Here is a 20,945-nt window from a genome sequence, read left to right as displayed (position 1 = left end):
GAACCCTTTAAAAGCATCCAGCATCATATCATCTATGACATGCCTACAGTTTCTCTTAGGCCCCGCCCACCCGAGCATCTTCCCGCTCAATTAACCCGCACTCACCTTCGAAGTTGTCCTGGAGGAACGAGGTGAGCGTCGCATCTGAGCTACTCAAGCTCCACACACTTTTTTTTTTCCAACAATATAAAATTTGGACCCTGAAAACAAGACAAATGTTTCAACATTGAGATGTTCAAGATGTAAGAAGACTTCTCCACCAGAGGTCGCCAAAGATGAGTTACTTTGCTCCCTCATCCAAGCAAACAGTCCAGCAAGAGATGAAGGCCAACGTGAGTCACGTGACGTGATGTTAGATTTGAGGAACTTGAAGCACATAATGAGAATCACTGACCATTCAAATAAAAAAAAAAGAAAGTAAGCAGTTGAAAAGTAAAAGGCATTTTTTTTTGCCCAAAAAAGAGTAAAATAAGCAGTTGAAAGGTAAAATGCGTTTTGTGTGTGTGTGCGTCCCCAGCGTATCAATCCATTTAACGCTAATCCTTTAATCTATTTTGCAAAAATTTACGATGTAGGATTAATTTGAAGGAGGACGACCCCTTGATGAGGGGGGGAGGAAGAGGAGGAATGCGACCTCCTCGTTCATCAGCGACTCGTTCGCTCTCGCAGCAGTACTCATCTTCGTCTCGTCAACCAGGAGGAAGAAAATAAGGATGATGAGGAAGATGGCCAAGAAGTGCGGCTTCTACCTCGTGTTTCTTCTCCTTTTTCTCCCTGGTAAGACAAACTTTTATTTTGAGCAACTTTCATGTTTTTCTTTTTTTCTTAACGCCAACCCTTCTGGAGATTTTTCCTCGATTACCTGTAGATGTCATTTGAGAAGATTGAAATATTTCACATGCGGGAAAGGGGTCCCTCAAGGATCCATTCCGGGCCACATTTTATTGCTTATAGTTAAAGAAGTGGATGTCTTGTGGATGATTTTGGCTTTTCTTGTTGTGGGGGATGAAGGGTGACGCACACGCACACGCACACGCGCGAGCCACCTCATGTCCATGTTTGTACATGAAGCTCTAACGACCGGGACTCATATTTTATCTGAAGGTCCTTGAAATGATCACGCTACCTTGTATGTGCAACAACGCCGGCACAATCGACAAACCACCCTACAATTTTGGCACTCCTCCTGATGTCTTGCTCTTATGTTGTGACATGTCAGTACGTCGTGACCTCACTTCCTGTGTGTGCGCAGCGTGCCAGTCGGCGCACGGCCGCTACGCTCACAAACTGCTACGCGACTTATTGGCCAACTACACCAACGCCTTGCGGCCGGTGGCAGACACGGAGCACGTCATCAACGTGACGCTGCAGGTCACGCTGTCGCAGATCATCGACATGGTGACCGCGGCACGCTCGCACAACAACCCCCCCCCCCCATGTTCAGGTTGATGTCTACATGCATATGGTTCTCCAGGATGAGAGGAACCAGATCCTGACGACCTACCTGTGGGTACGGCAGGTGTGGATGGATGCCTTCCTGGCCTGGAAGAAGGACGACTACGACGGGCTGGACACCATCCGCATCCCGAGCAGCTACGTGTGGCGGCCCGACATCGTCTTGTACAACAGGTCGGTTGGATGAGTCTTGCAGAAAGCCAAGGGAGGCTGCGCTTGATGAAGAAGACTCGTCGAGGTGTTCTTTTCCACCGCAGCGCCGATGACGAGTTCTCCAGCTCCATGGAGACCAACGTGGTTCTGAGGCACGACGGTCAGGTGATGTGGGACCAGCCGGCCATCACCAAGAGCTCGTGCTCGGTAGACGTGGCCTTCTTCCCCTTCGACATGCAGCAGTGTCATCTCACGTTCGGCTCCTGGACTCACAACGGCAACCAGATGGACTTGTTCAACGCCTTGGACAGCGCCGACCTGGCGGACTTCATCCCCAACGTGGAGTGGGAGGTGAGCCCGGTTATGTGAAACTAAAAAAAAAAACAGCCTTTTAAGATCCAAAAGACTTTAAGGCAGCAGGTCCACTTCACTGTTCTTCCCAACAGATCCTGGGCATGCCCGCCAAGAAAAACGTGATCCTATACGGGTGCTGCTCGGATCCATACCCGGACATCACCTTTACCTTGCACCTGAAGCGGAGGTCCTCCTTCTACATCTTCAACCTGCTCCTTCCTTGCATGATGATCTCCTTCCTCGCTCCACTGGGCTTCTATCTGCCGGCCGACTCCGGAGAGAAGGTCTCGCTGGGGGTCACCGTCCTGCTGGCGCTCACCGTCTTCCAGCTGCTGGTGGCGGAGAGCATGCCGCCGTCCGAGAGCGTCCCGCTCATCGGTGAGTCCGCTCGAAACGCTTTGCGGCCCGCTGCAAGGGCTCACGCCATCTCGCCGTGTTTGATATGGCAGGAAAGTACTACATCGCCACCATGCTGATGGTGACAGCGTCGACGGCACTCACCATTTTCATCATGAACATCCACCACTGCGGCCCAGAAGGACGCCCCGTGCCGGCTTGGGCCGAACGTTTCATCCTCAAATATTTGGCCCGCGTGTGTTTCGTGCACGAGGCGGCGGAGGCGGACGAGAACCCGCGGGAGGAATCCGACGGCAACAAGTGCAACGGGGAGGCGCGCGGGTGCGACAGGAGCGTGCAGAAGGATGACACCTTCGTCGTCCTGGAGGAGAGCGCAGACAGCGGCGATGGCGAGCGCTCGGGAGGCGTGGCGGAGAGCGGGAAGGAGGCGTGCGGCGCGTGCCAACATCAGCGAGGACTGCGCAGCAACGTGGCGTACATCGCCAGCGCCTACCAGGACCAACGCATCGCGCAGGTGCGCGTGGGGGAATGGAGGAAGCTGGCCAAGGTCATGGATCGATTCTTCATGTGGCTCTTCTTTATCATGGTCTTCATCATGAGCATCCTCATCCTGGGCAAAGCCGTCTGATGCGTACTTCTGACCACTGCCAATTAGTCATGTGACAAATTAAACATCTCCCCCAAATTTCTGATTGTTTCTTCCTTTCACACGTCAATGGTCATGTGCCCTCCATGGTGGCAGATGTTTGTGGTCATGTGACCTTCACCGTATCGCGTATGTTGCTTGAATTGGTCCATAAAACAAAAAAGGAGCGCTAGCGCCTCCTGCTGGTGGCCGACGAGTTACCGTGATGTCGTAATTCAGTTTGCTGTTATCTTAACTTTGCAACATTTAACATGTGATTTACTCGTCCACCCCTTGTCTCTCCCGCCCCCTCTGGCATCAAGGTTCAAATTCCATTAGGCTCCTCCTCCTCCCCTGCAGCCCTCCTCGATTTCCTCTCCGTCTTGACGGGAACAAGCTGCTCCTCTTCACCATCATCATAATCATCTTCACCACCCCCACCACAGTGAGTGTCATTTTTTTCTCGTCTTTTTCAGTCTCGTGAAAACGATGAAGGCGCGTTAAACTTCTGCGCAACTGCTGCGCGCGGAGTTGAACGCTCCCTTTAAATGCAGAAACAAAATCTCGCTCGCGCAGAAGGTGGAGGAAAAGCGTGCATGATATATTCCACCTGTGATTAGCTGCTTCTTCAAGGGAAGTCCACGTGACGTGGACACGGTGACGTCACACCCCCCTTTGTGCGCCTTAGCCTGGTTCTGTCCTGTCCGTCATGGAAGCACAAGTGAGGAGCAGGGGTGTCTTCAGCAGCGTCAAGGTATCAATAAAAGCAACACTTGGAATAATTCCATCCTGTCATGAAAGACGCTTCTGCAGATTTTGAGTCCAATCTTCTAAAATGGCTGACTTCCTGTTGGATTTCATGAGATTTGTTTTTGCTGCTGTGATGCACATGTAATCAAAACTGGTCTATGGATCAAAACAATTTACTTTCTCTTTCCACTCGAGATTCCACATTTCAAGTGGGTGTTTTGGCACGCAGGTTTTCGTGGCGTGTCACAGCGCGCTGCAGCTCTCGCAGCTCCTGGTGTCGGGCTACATGAAGAGCTCCATCTCCACCATCGAGCGGCGCTACGGTCTCTCCAGTCAGAAGTCGGGGCTGCTGGCCGCCTTTAACGAGGTTGGCGTAACTATATAGTGAAGGTTACAGTCCAGAAATTGCCAATGAGGACCCTTGTCCGTCTTCCAGGTGGGCAACACGTTGCTGATCGTCTTCGTCAGCTTCCTGGGGAGTCGCGTTCACCGCCCTCGCATGATTGGCTTGGGCGCCCTCTTGGCAGGTTTGGCCTCGCTGCTCATGGCGTTGCCGCACTTCCTTGGCGAGCCGTACCGCGCCGGCGGCGGCCAAAGCTACCGTAATGGCCGTGAGTCCTGACCTATGCGCCGTGAGAGTTCCGGACATCGTGGCAAAAGTACTCGAGTACATGTACTTGTGTTAACTTGCAGTTACTCGGAACAGTTCCGACCTGTGTCACGTGGAGAGCCTCCTCGCCGCCACGCCATCGTCCAACCGGAGCTGCGTGGAGCAGGAAGGCTCCGCCCACGAGGGCATCTACCCTCTATTGCTATTTGCCCAGCTACTGCTGGGCGTGGCCTCGGCACCACTGCAGCCTTTCGGCATCTCCTACATCGATGACCACGCTAGCAAGAAGAACTCGCCTCTCTACCTCGGTTTGCTGCCGCCCGCCAGACTCAGCGTGATTGCGTCGGATATTCAGGACGGCGTTGTTTGTGTCAGGCATCCTGTTGGCCGTCACCGCCGTCGGCCCCGCCTTCGGGTTTCTGGGCGGAGCCTTCCTGCTGCGCTTCTATGTCGACTTTGACAAGATGTCTGCAGGTATGGATTTATTTCGACGCATCTCGACCTACTTTGATGCATTTATACGTCATCCGAGATCTTCTGTCCTACGCTACAGCCGATGTGGAGTTGGATCGCAGCGACCTGCGCTGGGTGGGCGCCTGGTGGCTCGGCTTCCTAGTGGCATCATGTCTTCTTTTTGTGGTCGCCCTCCCGTACTTCTTCTTCCCTAGGAACATGCGTCCTGAGGTTAGGCGGACATTGCTGGCGTGGCACCTTCATCACCTTTGTGTGCTCACATGACCTTTATTGTGCTCGCGCAGGATGAGTCGGAGGCAGAAGAAAAGCGGCAGCCGGATATTTTCCAGGAACTCGGCCTTCTACACTTCCTCAAAAGTCAGCGTCTGCTTCCTGTCTGCAGCTTTCTTGTCTGGTCTGAACGTCATGTGTGTTTCCTTAAGGCTTTCCCAGCATGTTGTGTCGGACCTTGCGGAGTCCCGTGTATCTTCTGGTGGTCCTGGCGCAGGTCAACCTGGCCGCCATGGTGGCCGGCCTCGCCACCTTCATGGCCAAGTTCATCGAAAAGCAATTCAGCCAGCCGGCAGACTTCTCCAACGTGATGATCGGTGTGTGTGTGTGTTCACGCATGCACCAACATGTTTCCTTCCACCGACCGTTATCTTCTTCCAAGGTGGCGTGAGCATTCCTCTGGCCGTGTTGGGAACCATGTTAGGCGGAGTTATGATGCGGCGCTGGACTCTCGGTGTCGGCGCCGCCAGCAAGATCTGCGCTGTCGCCATCTTGCTCAGCCTTTGCTGTGGCTTCCCTCTGATCTTCATGGGCTGCCCAACGCAGAAGGTCGATGGGGTCTTTCCGCCTCGGTAACAACACCGACATCAGAATCAACGAGACAACCAGTAACGGAATCAAATCGGACCCAAAGTGTGTGTCTGTGTGTGTGCGCTTTTCAGAAGTACGGCAACACCGGGTTGCAGCTCGACATGTCAGTGTGTCCCGGAATCGTTCCATCCCGTGTGCGGGTCCGACGGTGTTGAGTTCACGTCTCCGTGTCTTGCTGGCTGCGTCGCCATGGAAACAGACAGCACCAACAAAGTCATCGTAAGGAACATTGTGGCCTGAAGGGGGCGTCAGCGGCGACAAAATGTCCAATCGTTTTTCCACGCAGAACTTCACGGAGTGTCGCTGCGTGGGCGGGGCCAGCGGCTGGGCCACGCCCGGGACGTGCGGCAGCGGGTGCGGCCACCTCCTGCTGCCTTTCGTGGGCCTGATGGCCGCCACCTGTTTCATGGCGTCCTTCTCCCAGACGCCATCCTTCGTCATCATCCTGAGGTAAGAAGATTCCAGAAGCCGACAAAATGTCCGTCGAGATGGCTGCTAACGCTACGTGCGTGAATAGGACGGTATCAGCACGTGACAAGTCTTTGGCAGTGGGCATCCAGTACATGCTCTTCAGGGTCCTGGGTGAGTTGGATGAGGTGGTCACATGACCAGGCACGTTCTCCCGCCTCAATGTCGTTGTGGCCTGCACAGCCTTCATGCCCTGCCCGGTCGTGTACGGCTCCGTCATCGATTCCACGTGCGTCCGGTGGGACAGGAAGTGCGGGAAGCAGACTTCCTGTCTCTACTACGACTTGGACCACTTCAGACACAGGCCAGTCTCTTTTCAAAAGTTGTGAATTTTGCTGTTCTTGCTGAAGATTGAAAAGTTGGAGGTCACCAAAGGTCTATTTGACTTCATTTAAAATATTATTTGACTTGTCTGTGCAGGTTTTTGGGCGTCCAGGGGGTGTTCATGTGCGGAGGCCTTCTGTGCTTCTTCTTTACGGCGCTGGTCCTGCACAGGAAGAGGGCGGATCTCGCAAGCCCCGAGGAATCCGATCAAAAGATCTATGAGCTGGTGAACGAGCATGACAAGGAACTGCAAGTCAAGCCGGGACACACCTGAGGAAGGTCCAAAAGACACGTTCCACACGCAGTTCCACAGACGTCCACCGGAGACATTCGGTCAACCGGGCTATTTCCCGGCACGCTTCAAGCTAGGCAGCTCCCGCACCGCCATTTTGTGTCTGGCGGCCTTTCTGCAAGCAGCCGGCATGTACTTAAAAGTCCGGCAAGTATTTGTGTGAGTGCGTGTGCGGATTTGTGGCTGATTTGTGTGTTTGCTTTGGTGCTTTTTTTTTTTTTTTCTTTTTTTATCTACGTACATTTGTGAGAGTGTGTCCATGATTTCATCATCAAAATTACTTTCTTTTAGTTTTTCCTTTTTTCTTTCTTTCTCTCTTTTGGGTTGTTCCTGAGTTGTTGAATCAGATAAAAGAGAGGAAGTGTTTTCTTAAATATATTTTCCAACACTGGCCTCAACCCAAGGAATGTGACGATAAAATCAAAACCACATGTTGTGTATGCGCGCACACACAAACACACACACACACACACACACACACACACACACACACACTCCTCATTGACAGGAGGAGAGCAGTGGAAAATATGTGTATATGATCTGATCCACATGTGGAGAGTTCACCATTTATAAGTGTTGTTTTCACTCAAATATTTTGTATCTTGTCCTACGGGTAGCGCAAGAGGTCAAAGTTGATGAGAAAGAAAAAAAAAGCATGGGTGTTTTTTTTCCCATTGTTATGTTTATTTTGTAACGTCACACAAATGTACCACAAGTGACAACGTTAACGATAAATCACGTTTCATCCTCATTGCCCTCCTAGGACCTGCTAAGAGTGTGTGTGTGTGTGTGCGTATGTGTGTGTTGATGTGTATATGTGTTAGATGGTCAGGTCCTTGGGATTGATCACTCTGCCAACGACGAGCAAAGCTCCCGAGGCCTCGTCGCGAAGGAGGAAGAGGAAGGGACGGTCGACACGGTAGGTCAGGTGACTGGTGGTGGAGGTGGCGGGTGCCGACTTCTCGCCAGCGGGTTCCGTCTCCATGACGACCTTATGATAAATGGTGACCAGCTTGGCGGGCTGTGCTGAGATCTTCTCCAAGTCCTGGTCAGCTAGCCAATCCGTGAGCCCTGTAGGGAGGAAGGGGCGGAGCTAATGGTGAATAGACGACTTTGGGTTGAGGAACGCTCGCTCCCCTGGAGACATCTTCAGAGCCATCCCAGGTCCAATCCACCAAGGACTCACCCAGGGCAGGGAGCAGGGTCATGAGGTCCGTGGCGTACCCGAACTTGAGGACGGGCATGGTGAGGGTGACGTGCGTGGCGTGCAGCGTGTTGCCCAGGTCTTGCACAAACTCGGCCGTCAGCGTCTCCTCCAGGGCGGTCAGGTTGGACGTCACTTCATGAGGCAGGAACACAAACATGCTCACCTGGTTCTGCAGGAGGATCTGTGCAATCTAGAGCAAGAAGATAACAGGTGGAGGTTGGTGGGTGTGGCCAAAAGGGGGCGGGGCAGCTGCTTCCCCACTTACTGTGCAGCTCAGGTCAGAATCCACGCCCATCTTGATGGGGTAGTGCTCCTGCTGCATCATGGGAACCCGGACGGGCGCTTTGCCCTCCTGCTGGAAGTTCTGCAAGGATTGAGGCTGGAACGCCGTCATCCACTTCCCTGTTTGGTGAGCACATTTTGGTTGTTCTCACTATTGATTGCTCTTCACAATGGTGTGATGGTTCTCCTTACCTTTAAAGTAGGCCCCAGCCACGGCGTTGACTCCAGGGTTCCTAGGCAGGGGCTTGGCCAGGAGGCGCTGCACCTTGTTGCCGGTCTCCGTGGCAACCCAGTTGTTGATTTCCTTGGTGTCTTGACTCCCCCCCTGCAGGGCTTTAGGTCGAATACCATACTGCTGCTCCACAGCGGTGAAGAACTCCTGCTTGAGGCGCAGACCTGAGAGAAAACATCACATGGCGTCACGGAATGCGTCAAGACGAGCACGTTCGGGTCGCGAGGACTCACGTCTGGCTAGGTAAAGGCGGGCCGCCGCGCTGAGTCCTTTGTTGCCCGTCTTGACAGAAGCCAGGAGGTCCCTCAGGGTGTTGTGGAGCTGAGGGTCCTGCAGGGCGTGGTACCTCAAGGCCCGGAACAGCTGCCTCTCACCACGCTCAGAAGCTCCTGTGGAACCGACCGCATTAAGTCCGAGCTTGATATTTCGAGTGATATGTGCTCACCCAAGGCCAGTTGGGTGAGGACCGCAGAGACGCTGATGGGCGCGAGAACCACATTGGCGTTGTCCTGCTGGGCTGCCAGCGCACGGAAAAGGTTGTAGCCAAAGTCGGAGGTGGCGGCGGCCATCTTGGTGGCGGGTGTGGTGAAGAGCTCCACGTGTTCCGTTTGTTCATCCTCGCCGCCTGCTGGCTCGTTCTCCTCCGTTTGTGCCTGGATCAGAAAGGCAAGTGCCCGTGTCAACATGTAAACACACGCACATACACACACCCACACACGTAGCTCGGAGCTTGTTTTTAGATTGTGGAATGGTTTCATCATCCACATTAATTCACCATGTAGACGATACCTGAACCAAAACCAAGACCAGCAGGCCCAAAAGCAGGAGGGGGGTTGTCGGCTTCATCCTGAAACACACCGAGATTACATTTTAGTTCATTTTTAGTCCCGCTAGTATTTAATTTATTTATTGTTGTTGTTTTTTTTAACATTAATTTTCACAACTCTGATTTATTCCACTTGACAAAAATAATTTTTCAGTTCTGTTATTTGTTATGGGTGAGAAACCTTTGACGCATGTGCTGGCGCGGCAGAGAACAAAAATAAGAGATTTCGAAGTAAAAAAGAAAAACATGTTTGCATGCCCCTCGGTCATGTGACTTGATCCCCTGAACGCTGCCAAGAGGGTCAAAGTGCTCGTCGCTCGACACGAACACCCAGGGAAGTAATCGAGTAGAAATACTCCGTAATTTCTTACTCTTATTGAAATTGGTAATTAAGTCAATTTCAAACATGTTGCTGCCGTGTGCAGAAGAGCGCGCGTTCTTTTCGTAGCCAGAACAACCACTGATGGAACAAATGCAAAGTTGCAACAACTAAACTAGCTTTTGTATTAATCATGGTAATTCTGTCGATACTTTAACCAATCTTTTTTTTTTCTTTGCCCAGGTACAGTGCGAGTACTTTTGCGCGACGGTCACGTGGTCCATCTACTGGTGATGTCACGTTACCACCCCCCAAAATTGAGCCTCCCGAGTATGTCAACGCGAAAAAAGACCCAAATAGGTATGCAATTGGACTTAATTCGAGTGTTTGGGTTATGCGGCGCGCCCAGGTGGTCAAGTAAAAAAAAAAAAATAGGAATGGAAAGAAAGGAACGGAAGAATTGATTGACGCGCACTCACCTCGCTGCAGCCTTGCTCTCTCGCTCCACGTCGCCGCGCGTGACAGCGGGGCGCGCGCACGTCGCCAGCTCGATCCCGAGCGGGGACGCGCTATCCTCATGACGGGATGGTGACCGCAAACTCTTTCCTCTCTGCTTCTGCTCGGGCTTGTTTGTTCAAACATTGAAAAGTTCTGGCAGTCCGCTCACGTTGGACACGTCACGAAAACACGGTTGTCCATTCGTGCACGGACATGGATGTGCGTTCACGCGACATGGCAACATTTGTATGTGCGTTCACATAAATGTTTGTCCACGGAACGGATTCGAATCTCAAGGCACCGGCGGGATTGCACTGTCCGACCCCGACTGGGACTGTACCAAAAGTGGCCGCTAAGTGGCAGCAAACTCGCATCACAACTTTACTTTCCGATACTCAAAGTTTCCAAAGTAGCTCCTTCAACATTCTTTAATTTCTTATTCATTGTCCTTTATCAGTCGTTTAATCATTTTCTTTAATTTATTGATCATTCATGTATTCATCATTTATTTGACAATCTTTCATTCCTTCGACTAGTCATCCACTCATTCATTCATTGCTTGTCTTTGAGCAGCTTCATCACTTCCCAGTCTTCATCATGCAGCGACGAAGGCCACCACCAACTCAACTTTCCTGCTTTCTCTTTGCTTTGTGCGTGCGCATGCTCGTGCGCGTGCACGCGACAGGTTACTATTTAGCTTGAATGGCGAGCGCGTTGAAGGCAGAGAGAAGTTGGAAGCCGTAGATTGTCGCTCGTCATCGTCATTGTCGTCCTGCTGCTCGATGGCGGTCCTTCCCCTGCGGGTGCGGATGTTCCGCGTTGTGTGGCGTCTCAAAAGCTTCTTGATCGTGGCCTTTGGTCCGCTGCTCCTGCTGCCGCTCGCCCTCAGCACCAAGGTGAGACACAGTCACACACAAAAATTGTTTTATTTAATTTGATTTTGTGTTTATGCACGAGTGTCATTCAATTTTTGTTTTATTTTGTTAACGTGTTTTATTCATTTTCATTTTTTCATCAATTCAAACCATTTGTATTCATATCAATATCCATTTCTAAACATTATTATGGTTTTATTTTTTTATTCTTTTAACGTTCTTATACATTTAAATGTTTTTATTTCCAAACCTGTTTTATTGACTTGACATTTATGGTTATAATTTCATTTTTCATTACCATATGTATTCATTTAAATATTTCATTTATTGTAGTTAGAATTGTTGTACACGGTAATTCCGGTAAACGGTGTTCCGTTCATTCAAAATATTCATTTTTAATGTAAAGATTCAATATTGATTTTACTTCTTCAAAACTATTTTTAATGTAACATTTTCATTTCTAAACCGTGTTCCAATCGTTCGATTCAAATAATTTGTCTTGCGTGCGATGGCATTTCGAAGCGTTTTATTGAGTTTATTTTTTTGTTAATTAAGTTAATTAAGCACTTTCCAAACATTGTGCTTTCTAAATGCGTTTATCCTCAAGTCTTTCTTTTTAGGAACACGTTTCATGCCATTTTTCATTCGTGAACCTTTCTGGCCCCATCAGTGGCTGTCATTGATTGACCAGTACATCGACGGCTCCAAGTTCAGCGACCTTCTCATTCTTCATCACTATATTGTCCCCCCCCCCTCCTTCCCACATGCACGACCCGCCGTGTGCACGTGTGAGAGCACGTGCATATGCATGTGTGCACGGCGCGGTAAATGAAACCAAAGTGGTGTGTTTGCGCTCAGCGGGTCCTCCCAGCAGCCTTTGCTGCTTTCTCACGCTTCTCCTCATCTTCATCACATGTCACGGCTGGCATTTTGGCCTTCCCGATGCAATCTTTTGAAACGTCATACGTTGAGGCAACAAGTCTCACGTTCTCCATCCAAACACTTTTCATCTTCATGTTGACACAGCCAATAGGCACCCGTCAACTTCATTCATTTTGTTCTGTGTGCGCGCGCAGGAGGCGGCGTGCGCGTACGTCATCCTGCTGATGGCGCTGTTCTGGTGCACTGAAGTTTTGCCGCTGGCCGTCACCGCGTTGCTGCCGACCGTCTTGTTTCCCCTGCTCGGAATCATGCAGTCCAAAGACGTAAGCGTGCGCGCACACATGACAATAAGTGAGAACAAATTCTGAGGTGTCTCCCCCTGCAGGTGTGCATGCAGTACCTGCGAGATAGCAACATGTTATTCGTGGGCGGGCTGATGGTGGCGGTGGCCGTGGAGCACTGGAACCTCCACAAACGCATCGCACTCAAAGTTCTACTCCTGGTGGGAGTTAGACCCGCACTGTGAGTTGTGTGCTTCAATGGATGCTAATTGTGTTAGCATGTCGCTACAAACACAAGTTACTTGAAGTGGAGATCTAAATGAATGGACTTGTGCCATGACAGGCTGATGCTGGGCTTCATGAGCGTGACGGCGTTCCTGTCCATGTGGATCAGCAACACGGCCACGGCCGCTATGATGGTCCCCATCGTGCACGCCGTGCTGGACCAACTGCATGGCCACGACGACGCTGAGGAAGGACGGGCGAAAACGAGCGAAGACGCCGCCTCTAGAAAGCAGAGCGTCTTTGTCGTCCAGATGCCTGACGTGGACGCTTCTGAAAGAACGGGTGAGTAACCTTTAGTGGAGGTTCACAGTAGGTGTGATTGGAAGTTTGATGAAATTTCTCTCCTGCAGGCGAAGGTACGGGAGAAGCCGGACTTGAGACGACATCCCATGAGGACGTGACGATGTCATCGCTCAAAGTGCCACCGCAGGACAAACCTCCATCCGCGCCGAAAGGTCAAGGTGCACCTACCGCCCCATTGAGCACGTTGGACTTGGAAGAGGTGGACGAGGTGGATGAGGAACGCAAGCGTTTGAGCAAAGGCCTGCTGCTGAGCGTGTGCTACGCGGCCAGCATCGGCGGCATCGCCACGCTCACCGGAACTGGACCCAACCTGGTTCTGCTGGGTCAGATGAGCCAGTGAGTGCCGGCTAACGCGCTAGCGTGCTCAGGCGACGCTCTTATTGTCACGTCCGGCGTCAGGCTGTTCCCACAGAGCGGCGGTGTCATCAACTCGGCGTCCTGGTTCGTCTTCGCCTTCCCTACCATGATGATGATGCTCGCCATGGCCTGGATTCTCCTGCAGCAAGTCTTCATAGGACGCAGGTCAGTCCTGAATCCACCACTTCCTACTACATCTACATGACCTGACCTCCTATCTTTGTTGATGTCATCTATTGCGCCATCGATGTTTACTACTCCATCTATCTATCTGGCAGCTAGCATGCTAGCGGCGGGTCAATTATACTACCTCTTAACTATGTGCACAATATCTGATCTACATATTTTTTCATCTGTTCTGTTTCCATGCATACCACACATGTTCTTCTCATCTTATCTACAATATGTTCTGCAAACTATGCTTTCTACCTCCTCTATCGTTTGATGGTCAGCCTGTGGGGGGCGTGGTCGTGCGGGGCGGGGCAGAAGGCGAAGGAGCAAGCGGCGCGCGACGCCATCGGAGAAGAGCACCAGCGCCTAGGTCCTATGACCTACGGCGAGGCCAGCGTGATGGCGCTCTTCCTCCTCATGGTGGTGCTGTGGTTCACACGGGAGCCGCGCTTCGTGGACGGCTGGGCCTCGCGGGTGTTCAACGCCGACGCAGAGTGAGTCAGCCCATTTTTCAGATTTTTTTTTACACAAATTTATGGCAATAACATATTGCAGCTCTTTCTGGTGAGTGTGAGATTTAACTTGGCCACCGGGGGCAGTATTGAACAATTGGGAAGACAAAGACTTTCACAACTATTGTTATCGCGTCTGTTTATGTGTTGCTCCAAAGATCGAGTTCAAACAATTGTTGCTTAAAGTGTTGTAACTGCCAAGTTGATGCTATTTGTTAGCCTGCTGATGCCTTTTGAATTGTTTGTTAGCATCAAGCTAAATCATCTTTTGGAAGGCAAAGCGATGTGATTCTCTCAAGTCCACAATATGCTTTGTTTTTGATTATTTGTTCATAAATTCTAGCTTAAATTTTTGATTGCGAATCAAACTCGAGAGAGGTCAGGTCACTCGTATCGCAAGGGTTCATTATATATCCATGCATCAAGCCTCGTGCGGGGGCAGTGCTGTGTCAATCGAAATCTTTGACCCTTTAAAGTGAACGAACGTGGACGCCATTCATGTTCATTCATGAAGTCGCTGCCAGGTTACATAATCACGTCGACTAATGACCTTTCACTTGCACTCTGCATAAACACCAAAGAGCGGCCACACGGCGTGCATGTGTGTAATTTCAATATTTGCGCTGTGCTGCCACAGGAAGTGAACTTGACCTCTGTGTCGCAAGGCCAAAAACAACACCCTATCTCAAGAACACCGTGGAACAAAATAATTTCCCGTACCACCTTTTCTTATCACAAACTGCTAACTGTTTGTATGACCTGTACTTTTTTCTCCGCATGATAATACATGTAAACAGACAACATGACAATAATAACATGTATGTATTCTTTATCCTCTGTGAAGAACAACTGTTATTGCTGTGGCTTAGGATATGTCTGTATTATACTGCTCCCTGGTGGGCAAGAGGTACACACCAAAAGGAGCAAAAACACATTTTGAAACTCGTGATATCGCCGCAGGTTCGTCACGGACGCCACTGTCTCCCTCATGGTGGCGCTCTTACTGTTCATCCTGCCGTCCCAGCCGCCCAAATATCTCTGCTGCTGGAGGCAAAACTCAGACCCGGGTCAGTGACACACACAAGTGTGGCCTCATTATTCAAGTTGATTCTCCGAGGTGAAAGCTTTCGTTCTGGTCCGTCCTATCAGACGCGCAGGTGTCCCGAGGCCCCGCCCCCCCGCTGTTGACGTGGAAGGTGGCGCAGGCCAAGATTCCGTGGAACATCGTGCTGCTGCTGGGCGGAGGCTTTGCGCTGGCCAAAGGCAGCGAGGTGAGCTACAAGCAGCTCTGACTCGAAGTGGTGGCGCTGGGTAGCCAATTGACAAAGAGTGAATGCAAATCGGTAATGATTGGATTTGGGTGTGTCGTTCAGGAATCCGGTTTATCGCGCTGGTTGGGCTCCCAGATGACGCCACTTCACTCCATCCCGCCGTGGGCCATCACCGTAGTCCTATGCCTCCTCACTGCCACCTTCACAGAGTGCGCCAGCAACGTGGCCACGGCAACGCTCCTCCTGCCGATCCTGGCTTCCATGGTAATTTATGATCATCATGAAAAGTGACATGTTGTCAATTTTCCAAAGATAATTTTATGTACCAGCCATGTTTGGAAACCACTCAACGTTTTTTCTTCTTCTTTTGTTGTTGTTGTGTACCGTGCTTGCGGCAGTCTCAGTCCATCAGCGTGAATCCTTTGTACGTGATGATCCCGTGCACCTTGAGCGCGTCGTTCGCCTTCATGCTGCCCGTGGCCACGCCCCCCAACGCCATCGTCTTCTCTTCAGGGTACCTCAAAGTAGCCGACATGGTAAGTCTAAACATCTAGGCCGGACACATGCGACACATCAGTTGGATAAAAATGCCAGAAAAGATATCAGATTAGCCACATGAGAATTGTAAGCCACATAATTCGCAACCTGCTACTATGCGCTCCCTGCAGGCAAAAACTGGCGTGGTGATGAACATCATCGGCATTGTGTGCATCAGCGTGGCCATCAACACCTGGGGTCGCGTCTTGTTCTCTCTGGACTCCTTCCCCGAGTGGGCCAACGCCACCACGCCCATTTAGCGCCGCCCCTTAAGCTGCTTGCATTTGTCGTGTACTGCTGAATATGTCAGCAAAATCTTATTTTCTTTAGTGGACAACATGTTGGAAATGTACGTTTTGATACAAACAATTGCTAAGAATCTATCCTTTTTGTTTATTTGGAGAAGAACATTTGTCATATTATAAACTTTATATTTAACACATTCATGTTAATATTATTTTCCTTTAGCCTCAACTTTGAGGTTACGATTTTTTTTACTGTTTAAAGCACAGTGTGTGACTTTTGTCACTGGTGTAGATTATTGTACATATGTAACGTTCTAACACTTTTATGCCCTTTAAATAAATATTTCACACAAAACCATGGACGCTTTCGATCAATCATCCGTAAATGAAAGAAAAATCCATAAAAAAGATCGAATAAAATGTATTTACACCGTAAATTATGTTTACACTCCAACACAGTAGGTGGCGGTAATGCACCTATAAACTGGATCCAATGACATATCAGCTCTGCCGAACAACTGATAGGGGTAGGACATGATAAGCTTAGGCTTCCTCCTTCTCCTTTTCGAACATCGATGTATATTGTTTGTTTTTTATTGTTTTTTATTCCTTAAATCATGTTCGAAATAAATATTCATTCATTCATTCAATATGCAGGAGCATCATTACGACACGAGCTCCTCGAGTTTGTTTGTAGCTCGCTAGCTAGCTAGCTAGCTAGCTAGCTATCGTAGAACAATATCAACAAAGGCGGCTTGTCAGCGAGCCCGCCCACAACTCCCACTCAGCTGTCGATCAAACGTTAATTAGGAAAAAGCGTTCGACCTCCATGTTTGTTTTGTATGTTTTTCACGCTAAAGCTTATGTCCAAACTACAGAGTTGAGGCTCCACGTCGGCTGCTGGTCGTCTATCTGAACATCTAGATGCCAGCATATTTTCGAAAGGTACTGCATGTTGTGTTTCCTTCTTTTTTTATATGGAGTATTATCCCTTCGGTGACTTGAGAAGATAATCAACAAGTCAAATGAGACGTAATATTATTTTGTAAAGATAATTTAATGCGTGCTTTGAGTTATTTGACGGTTTCCAGGTGAATTAGGTAGTGGGTAACAGCAGATGGGCAATTAGTTTCAGAAGTTGTAGTGAAAAGACATTATGTGGGGTGGGTGCAGTACAACATGCTTCCCGCAGAGGACGCTAATGCTCTATAGTTGAGTATTCTGTTACTGTTTCGGTCCTTTCATAGTTTGTGATATTCGATGTTAAATAAAGTGTTTAAAAATAGGAGAGTGTATCATTAAATCTGCCAAGGAAATAGTTTAATAAAAAGAACATTTGGCACCTAAAACGAGTCTTTTTATTTTGAGGACTTTGAAACCTTGGTTGAGGTGCTCATTGCATGTCACTTCTAATGTCTGCCACCAGGGGGAAGGTGAGCACATGCAAACGTCTGACATTGCTCACTGGGCCAAAAACTAAGTGCCACTGTGCTACTGCACAACTTAAACATCAAACACCTCTAGATGTGTTTTTAATGAAATTGATGCAAACCAGGTAAGTCAGAAATATAAATTTGATTTGTATTCAACTAACTTGGTTTGCATCAGTGTCAATGAAAAACACCTCCAAAAGTGTGTGATGATGGTATGCAGTAGCTGGCACTTAGTTTTTGTCCCAGTGAGAGATGTCAGCTGATTGCATGTGCTCACCTTCCCCCTAGTGGCACTCGTGTCATCAGAAGTAAGTGACATCTCACCTGAGCTCATCAAACACTGAAGCTGCTTCCATGCAAGTCCTGTCAATGCCAATGTTTGAGTGCAACTATATTAGTCTCACACAAACATTGACTGCTCAAATGTTTTCAAACTGCTTTTCTGTCATATAAATTAATCAACTGGAATGCAAGTTTTAGTAATTGTACTAAGTTCATCTTGTTTTTCCTTTTTTTAATCACTTCACTGGTTTCTTTTATATCAAACAAATTGTTTTAGGTTCATTACCTGACATATTTTGGTGGTTTCTTCCGCCATGTCAGGTAATGAACCTAAAACAATTTGTTTGATATAAAAGAAACCAGTGAAGTGTGCAAGTCTTTGTGTTTTTATGAGCAAATTTGCTTCACTCATTGGAAAATGTACATACTTGGTGGTTGCTGCAGTGGCACTGAGGTTTTCAAAGGCAGTCTTCAGTCTTGAGATGAGTGTTGTCCTTCTGTCACTGCCATGGACATGGGTTTTTGACTGTTACTCTCCATCTCACAGGACTTTGAGTCAACATCAGGCCAAGCTCTTGAAATATTGCAGATCCTCTCCTGGACTGACACCTGCACACAAATGCGGAAGCAGTCAAGCAAGTTGATTTGCAACACTGAAAATGGAAACAGCCTTGAAACCTTTGGCATGGTTTTGGAGAATTTCTTGGCCTAGCTGGTGAAGGGTCTTTGCCGCACTCTTACTGGAAGCTGCACTGAATTGAGACAAAGAAAAAGCAGGTTAGTCTACTTACCAAGCCACATTTGCAAAGTTTAGTCACCTGCCAGGACCGGAAGATCATGACTCCTTGTTTCCAGACTGCCTGGACCAGCACCACCTGAAACAACAAACTGGTCAAGCACTTTGATTTGTCATTTGTCATTGCAATAGTTTCAAACCTGGCCCTTTGACTTCAATCCATGCAGCGGACAGGTACCAGGTCCTTTGTCTCCGCCTGGTGGACAAAATGTGAAGAAAATGCACACGCTGAAATAAATTGGTCAAACAATTGTTCATGTATGAAAGTGAGCACGTGTTTCACCGATGAAGAATGAAGGCAGGGGAAGCTCTGGACTTCTCTCCAACCGCAGTTTGTTGGCCTGAAAGACAAGGTAACGTTAAATTTAACATACACAGTGTTAAATTCTCAATCATATGAGATGGTTTGATAGCAAGAGTAGACTTGCAAACCTCTCGTGAAGTCGGGGCTCTCAGGACTGCACGCCGGCCGTTTTGAAACCTGCAGACAAAAAAAAAGTTTAAAAAGTTAAGTACTTTAGTCAATTGTCCTTCAAATAAAAACGTGGTTTTTGCCTTTTTGCAGTCAATCTGGGTCTTCTGTTGCGGATGCAGACCTGCGGACAGAAATGGACAATTAGATGCAGTCGATTAAATCCACATTATTAGAACATAAAGTAGGTTACTTGAGGCTCGTGTTGAAGAGTCGCACCTGTAGACAGATAGACCATTTGATTAGATTCTGTTGTGAATTTCTGCAAACGTTTTGTCTTACCTTGGGCAGCAAAACTGCGTTTGATGCAATTTAAGGTCAGAGAACTTTTCTGCCAACGCTCGCTTTTTAGCTTGCATGATAGCAAGGCGTAAGCACGTCCAAAATGCAAGTTGACGCTGAAAGAGAGCAAAAGCAGTTAGTTTGAAAAGGTTAAGGAATAGTGAAGACTTACCTTTCAAACGCAGCATGTTGTGTAAAAGCGTGCTGCGCAGCCGGTGGAGCAGCACGACGTGACGCTGTCAGAAGTGAGCAAGAGAACGAACGATTGTCGCGTTTGTGACGTCTTATATAGTAATTTTGTGATGACGTCATTAACAAGCAAAAGGAAAGAAAAAAAAAAGTAGCCGTCTGCGGAAGCAAGGGGAAAGTGACAAAAGTATAACTCTTTGGAAGAGTCGGGTCTCGAACCCATGATCTTAGGTTTCGGAGGCACTGGCGTTAACCATTCAACCAGAGCTTGCTTGGAAATGTCAATTGATTTGGTCGTATTGATAGTTTAAGTACCCAAACATTGACGTGAAAAGTCTAAGGTAACACCTAAGTACAAAGAAGCGAGGAAATATAATTGTGTCTGAGGTGACCGAATGGATAAAGGTTTTGCCTTGAGTTCAGGAGACTCGGGTACGAATCTTGTTTGACGCTCTCTTTAAGTTGAAAATGTTGGACATAGCTGGTCTCGAACTCTGGTCGACCGAGTACCAGGGTAAGTGTTATACCATTTGGCCAGCAAGCCTAACCCAAACCCTAACCCTAACCCTAAACACAGCAAGAGCAAGCCTAACCCTAAGCCTAAGCACAGCAAAAGCGAGAGCAAGCCTAACCCAAACCCTAACCCTAAGCAGAGCAAGAGCAAGCCTAACCCTAAGCCTAAGCACAGCAAAAGCGAGAGCAAGCCTAACCCAAACCCTAACCCTAACCCTAAACACAGCAAGAGCAAGCCTAACCCTAAGCCTAAGCACAGCAAAAGCGAGAGCAAGCCTAACCCAAACCCTAACCCTAAGCACAGCAAGAGCAAGCCTAACCCTAAGCCTAAGCACAGCAAAAGCGAGAGCAAGCCTAACCCAAACCCTAACCCTAACCCTAAACACAGCAAGAGCAAGCCTAACCCTTAGCCTAAGCACAGCAAAAGCGAGAGCAAGCCTAACCCTAACCCTAACCCTAACCCTAAGGACAGCAAGAGCAAGCCTAACCCTAAGCCTAAGCACAGCAAAAGCGAGAGCAAGCCTAACCCAAACCCTAACCCTAACCCTAACCCTAAGCACAGCAAGAGCAAGCCTAACCCTAAGCCTAAGCACAGCAAAAGCGAGAGCAAGCCTAACCCAAACCCTAACCCTAACCCTAAACACAGCAAGAGCAAGCCTAACCCTAAGCCTAAGCACAGCAAAAGCGAGAGCAAGCCTAACCCAAACCCTAACCCTAACCCTAAACACAGCAAGAGCAAGCCTAACCCTAAGCCTAAGCACAGCAAAAGCGAGAGCAAGCCTAACCCAAACCCTAACCCTAAACACAGCAAGAGCAAGCCTAACCCTAAGCCTAAGCACAGCAAAAGCGAGAGCAAGCCTAACCCAAACCCTAACCCTAACCCTAAGCACAGCAAGAGCAAGCCTAGCCCTAAGCCTAAGCACAGCAAAAGCGAGAGCAAGCCTAACCCAAACCCTAACCCTAACCCTAAACACAGCAAGAGCAAGCCTAACCCTAAGCCTAAGCACAGCAAAAGTGAGAGCAAGCCTAACCCAAACCCTAACCCTAACCCTAAACACAGCAAGAGCAAGCCTAACCCAAAGCCTAAGCACAGCAAAAGCGAGAGCAAGCCTAACCCAAACCCTAACCCTAACCCTAAGCACAGCAAGAGCAAGCCTAACCCTAAGCCTAAG

At 48.9% G+C, this 20,945-nt stretch overlaps 5 protein-coding genes across 8 annotated transcripts; 3 read left to right on the top strand and 2 right to left on the bottom strand.

Annotated features, from left to right (window-relative positions):
- Nucleotides 1–19: 19 nt before the first annotated feature.
- LOC148386472 (neuronal acetylcholine receptor subunit alpha-10-like) lies at nt 20–3,004 on the top strand. The gene is made up of 8 exons (XM_088399141.1): nt 20–131; nt 232–332; nt 576–777; nt 1,253–1,398; nt 1,475–1,629; nt 1,713–1,959; nt 2,055–2,340; nt 2,412–3,004. Exons 3-8 carry the CDS (start codon nt 714–716, stop codon nt 2,945–2,947), a joined length of 1,434 nt encoding a protein of 477 aa, XP_088255267.1. The 5' UTR covers nt 20–131; nt 232–332; nt 576–713; the 3' UTR covers nt 2,948–3,004.
- A 236-nt stretch (nt 3,005–3,240) lies between these two features.
- Nucleotides 3,241–7,097, top strand: slco2b1 (solute carrier organic anion transporter family, member 2B1). Its single transcript, XM_088399137.1, has 15 exons — nt 3,241–3,389; nt 3,633–3,698; nt 3,924–4,061; nt 4,131–4,305; nt 4,388–4,612; nt 4,680–4,778; nt 4,858–4,988; nt 5,063–5,135; nt 5,201–5,365; nt 5,431–5,620; nt 5,711–5,858; nt 5,926–6,089; nt 6,157–6,221; nt 6,291–6,411; nt 6,528–7,097. The coding sequence occupies exons 2-15, from the start codon at nt 3,654–3,656 to the stop codon at nt 6,703–6,705; spliced, it is 1,917 nt and encodes a 638-aa protein (XP_088255263.1). The 5' UTR covers nt 3,241–3,389; nt 3,633–3,653; the 3' UTR covers nt 6,706–7,097.
- A 288-nt stretch (nt 7,098–7,385) lies between these two features.
- serpinf1 (serpin peptidase inhibitor, clade F (alpha-2 antiplasmin, pigment epithelium derived factor), member 1) lies at nt 7,386–10,178 on the bottom strand. Its single transcript, XM_088399145.1, has 8 exons — nt 10,069–10,178; nt 9,234–9,291; nt 8,890–9,097; nt 8,678–8,833; nt 8,405–8,608; nt 8,196–8,332; nt 7,910–8,120; nt 7,386–7,794 (listed from the first exon to the last, which is right to left on the bottom strand). The coding sequence occupies exons 2-8, from the start codon at nt 9,288–9,290 to the stop codon at nt 7,544–7,546; spliced, it is 1,224 nt and encodes a 407-aa protein (XP_088255271.1). The 5' UTR covers nt 9,291; nt 10,069–10,178; the 3' UTR covers nt 7,386–7,543.
- On the top strand, nt 9,561–18,568 carry LOC148386469 (Na(+)/citrate cotransporter-like). 3 transcript variants are annotated; one of them, XM_088399139.1, is made up of 15 exons: nt 9,561–9,949; nt 10,773–10,983; nt 12,039–12,167; nt 12,230–12,366; nt 12,469–12,692; nt 12,761–13,049; nt 13,113–13,235; nt 13,523–13,735; nt 14,714–14,820; nt 14,903–15,024; nt 15,127–15,288; nt 15,423–15,560; nt 15,693–16,751; nt 18,069–18,298; nt 18,377–18,568. In XM_088399139.1, the coding sequence occupies exons 2-13, from the start codon at nt 10,870–10,872 to the stop codon at nt 15,819–15,821; spliced, it is 1,887 nt and encodes a 628-aa protein (XP_088255265.1). In that variant the 5' UTR covers nt 9,561–9,949; nt 10,773–10,869; the 3' UTR covers nt 15,822–16,751; nt 18,069–18,298; nt 18,377–18,568. The 3 variants fall into 3 exon arrangements, with proteins under 3 accessions (XP_088255265.1, XP_088255264.1, XP_088255266.1); XM_088399138.1 differs by having other exon boundaries at nt 18,069–18,568; XM_088399140.1 differs by lacking the exon at nt 9,561–9,949 and having other exon boundaries at nt 10,712–10,983; nt 18,069–18,568.
- Nucleotides 17,538–19,351, bottom strand: LOC148386468 (uncharacterized). Of its 2 annotated transcripts, XR_015863174.1 has the most exons (10): nt 19,244–19,351; nt 19,072–19,187; nt 18,983–19,008; nt 18,750–18,913; nt 18,601–18,658; nt 18,458–18,513; nt 18,340–18,396; nt 18,200–18,273; nt 17,950–18,130; nt 17,538–17,602 (listed from the first exon to the last, which is right to left on the bottom strand). XR_015863174.1 is itself a non-coding variant. In XM_088399153.1 (9 exons), exons 2-8 carry the CDS (start codon nt 19,146–19,148, stop codon nt 18,259–18,261), a joined length of 453 nt encoding a protein of 150 aa, XP_088255279.1. In that variant the 5' UTR covers nt 19,149–19,187; nt 19,244–19,351; the 3' UTR covers nt 17,851–18,130; nt 18,200–18,258. The 2 variants fall into 2 exon arrangements, 1 of the variants encoding a protein (XP_088255279.1); XM_088399153.1 differs by lacking the exon at nt 17,538–17,602 and having other exon boundaries at nt 17,851–18,130.
- Nucleotides 19,352–20,945: the final 1,594 nt, after the last annotated feature.

This window comes from Syngnathus floridae, chromosome 15, assembly GCF_059516105.1.
Source record: "Syngnathus floridae isolate MCC-2025c chromosome 15, RoL_Sflo_1.0, whole genome shotgun sequence".
Taxonomy (NCBI): Eukaryota; Metazoa; Chordata; class Actinopteri; order Syngnathiformes; family Syngnathidae; genus Syngnathus; species Syngnathus floridae.
Note: the sequence above shows the minus strand (reverse complement) of the source record. Positions and strands in the feature narration are given on the sequence as shown.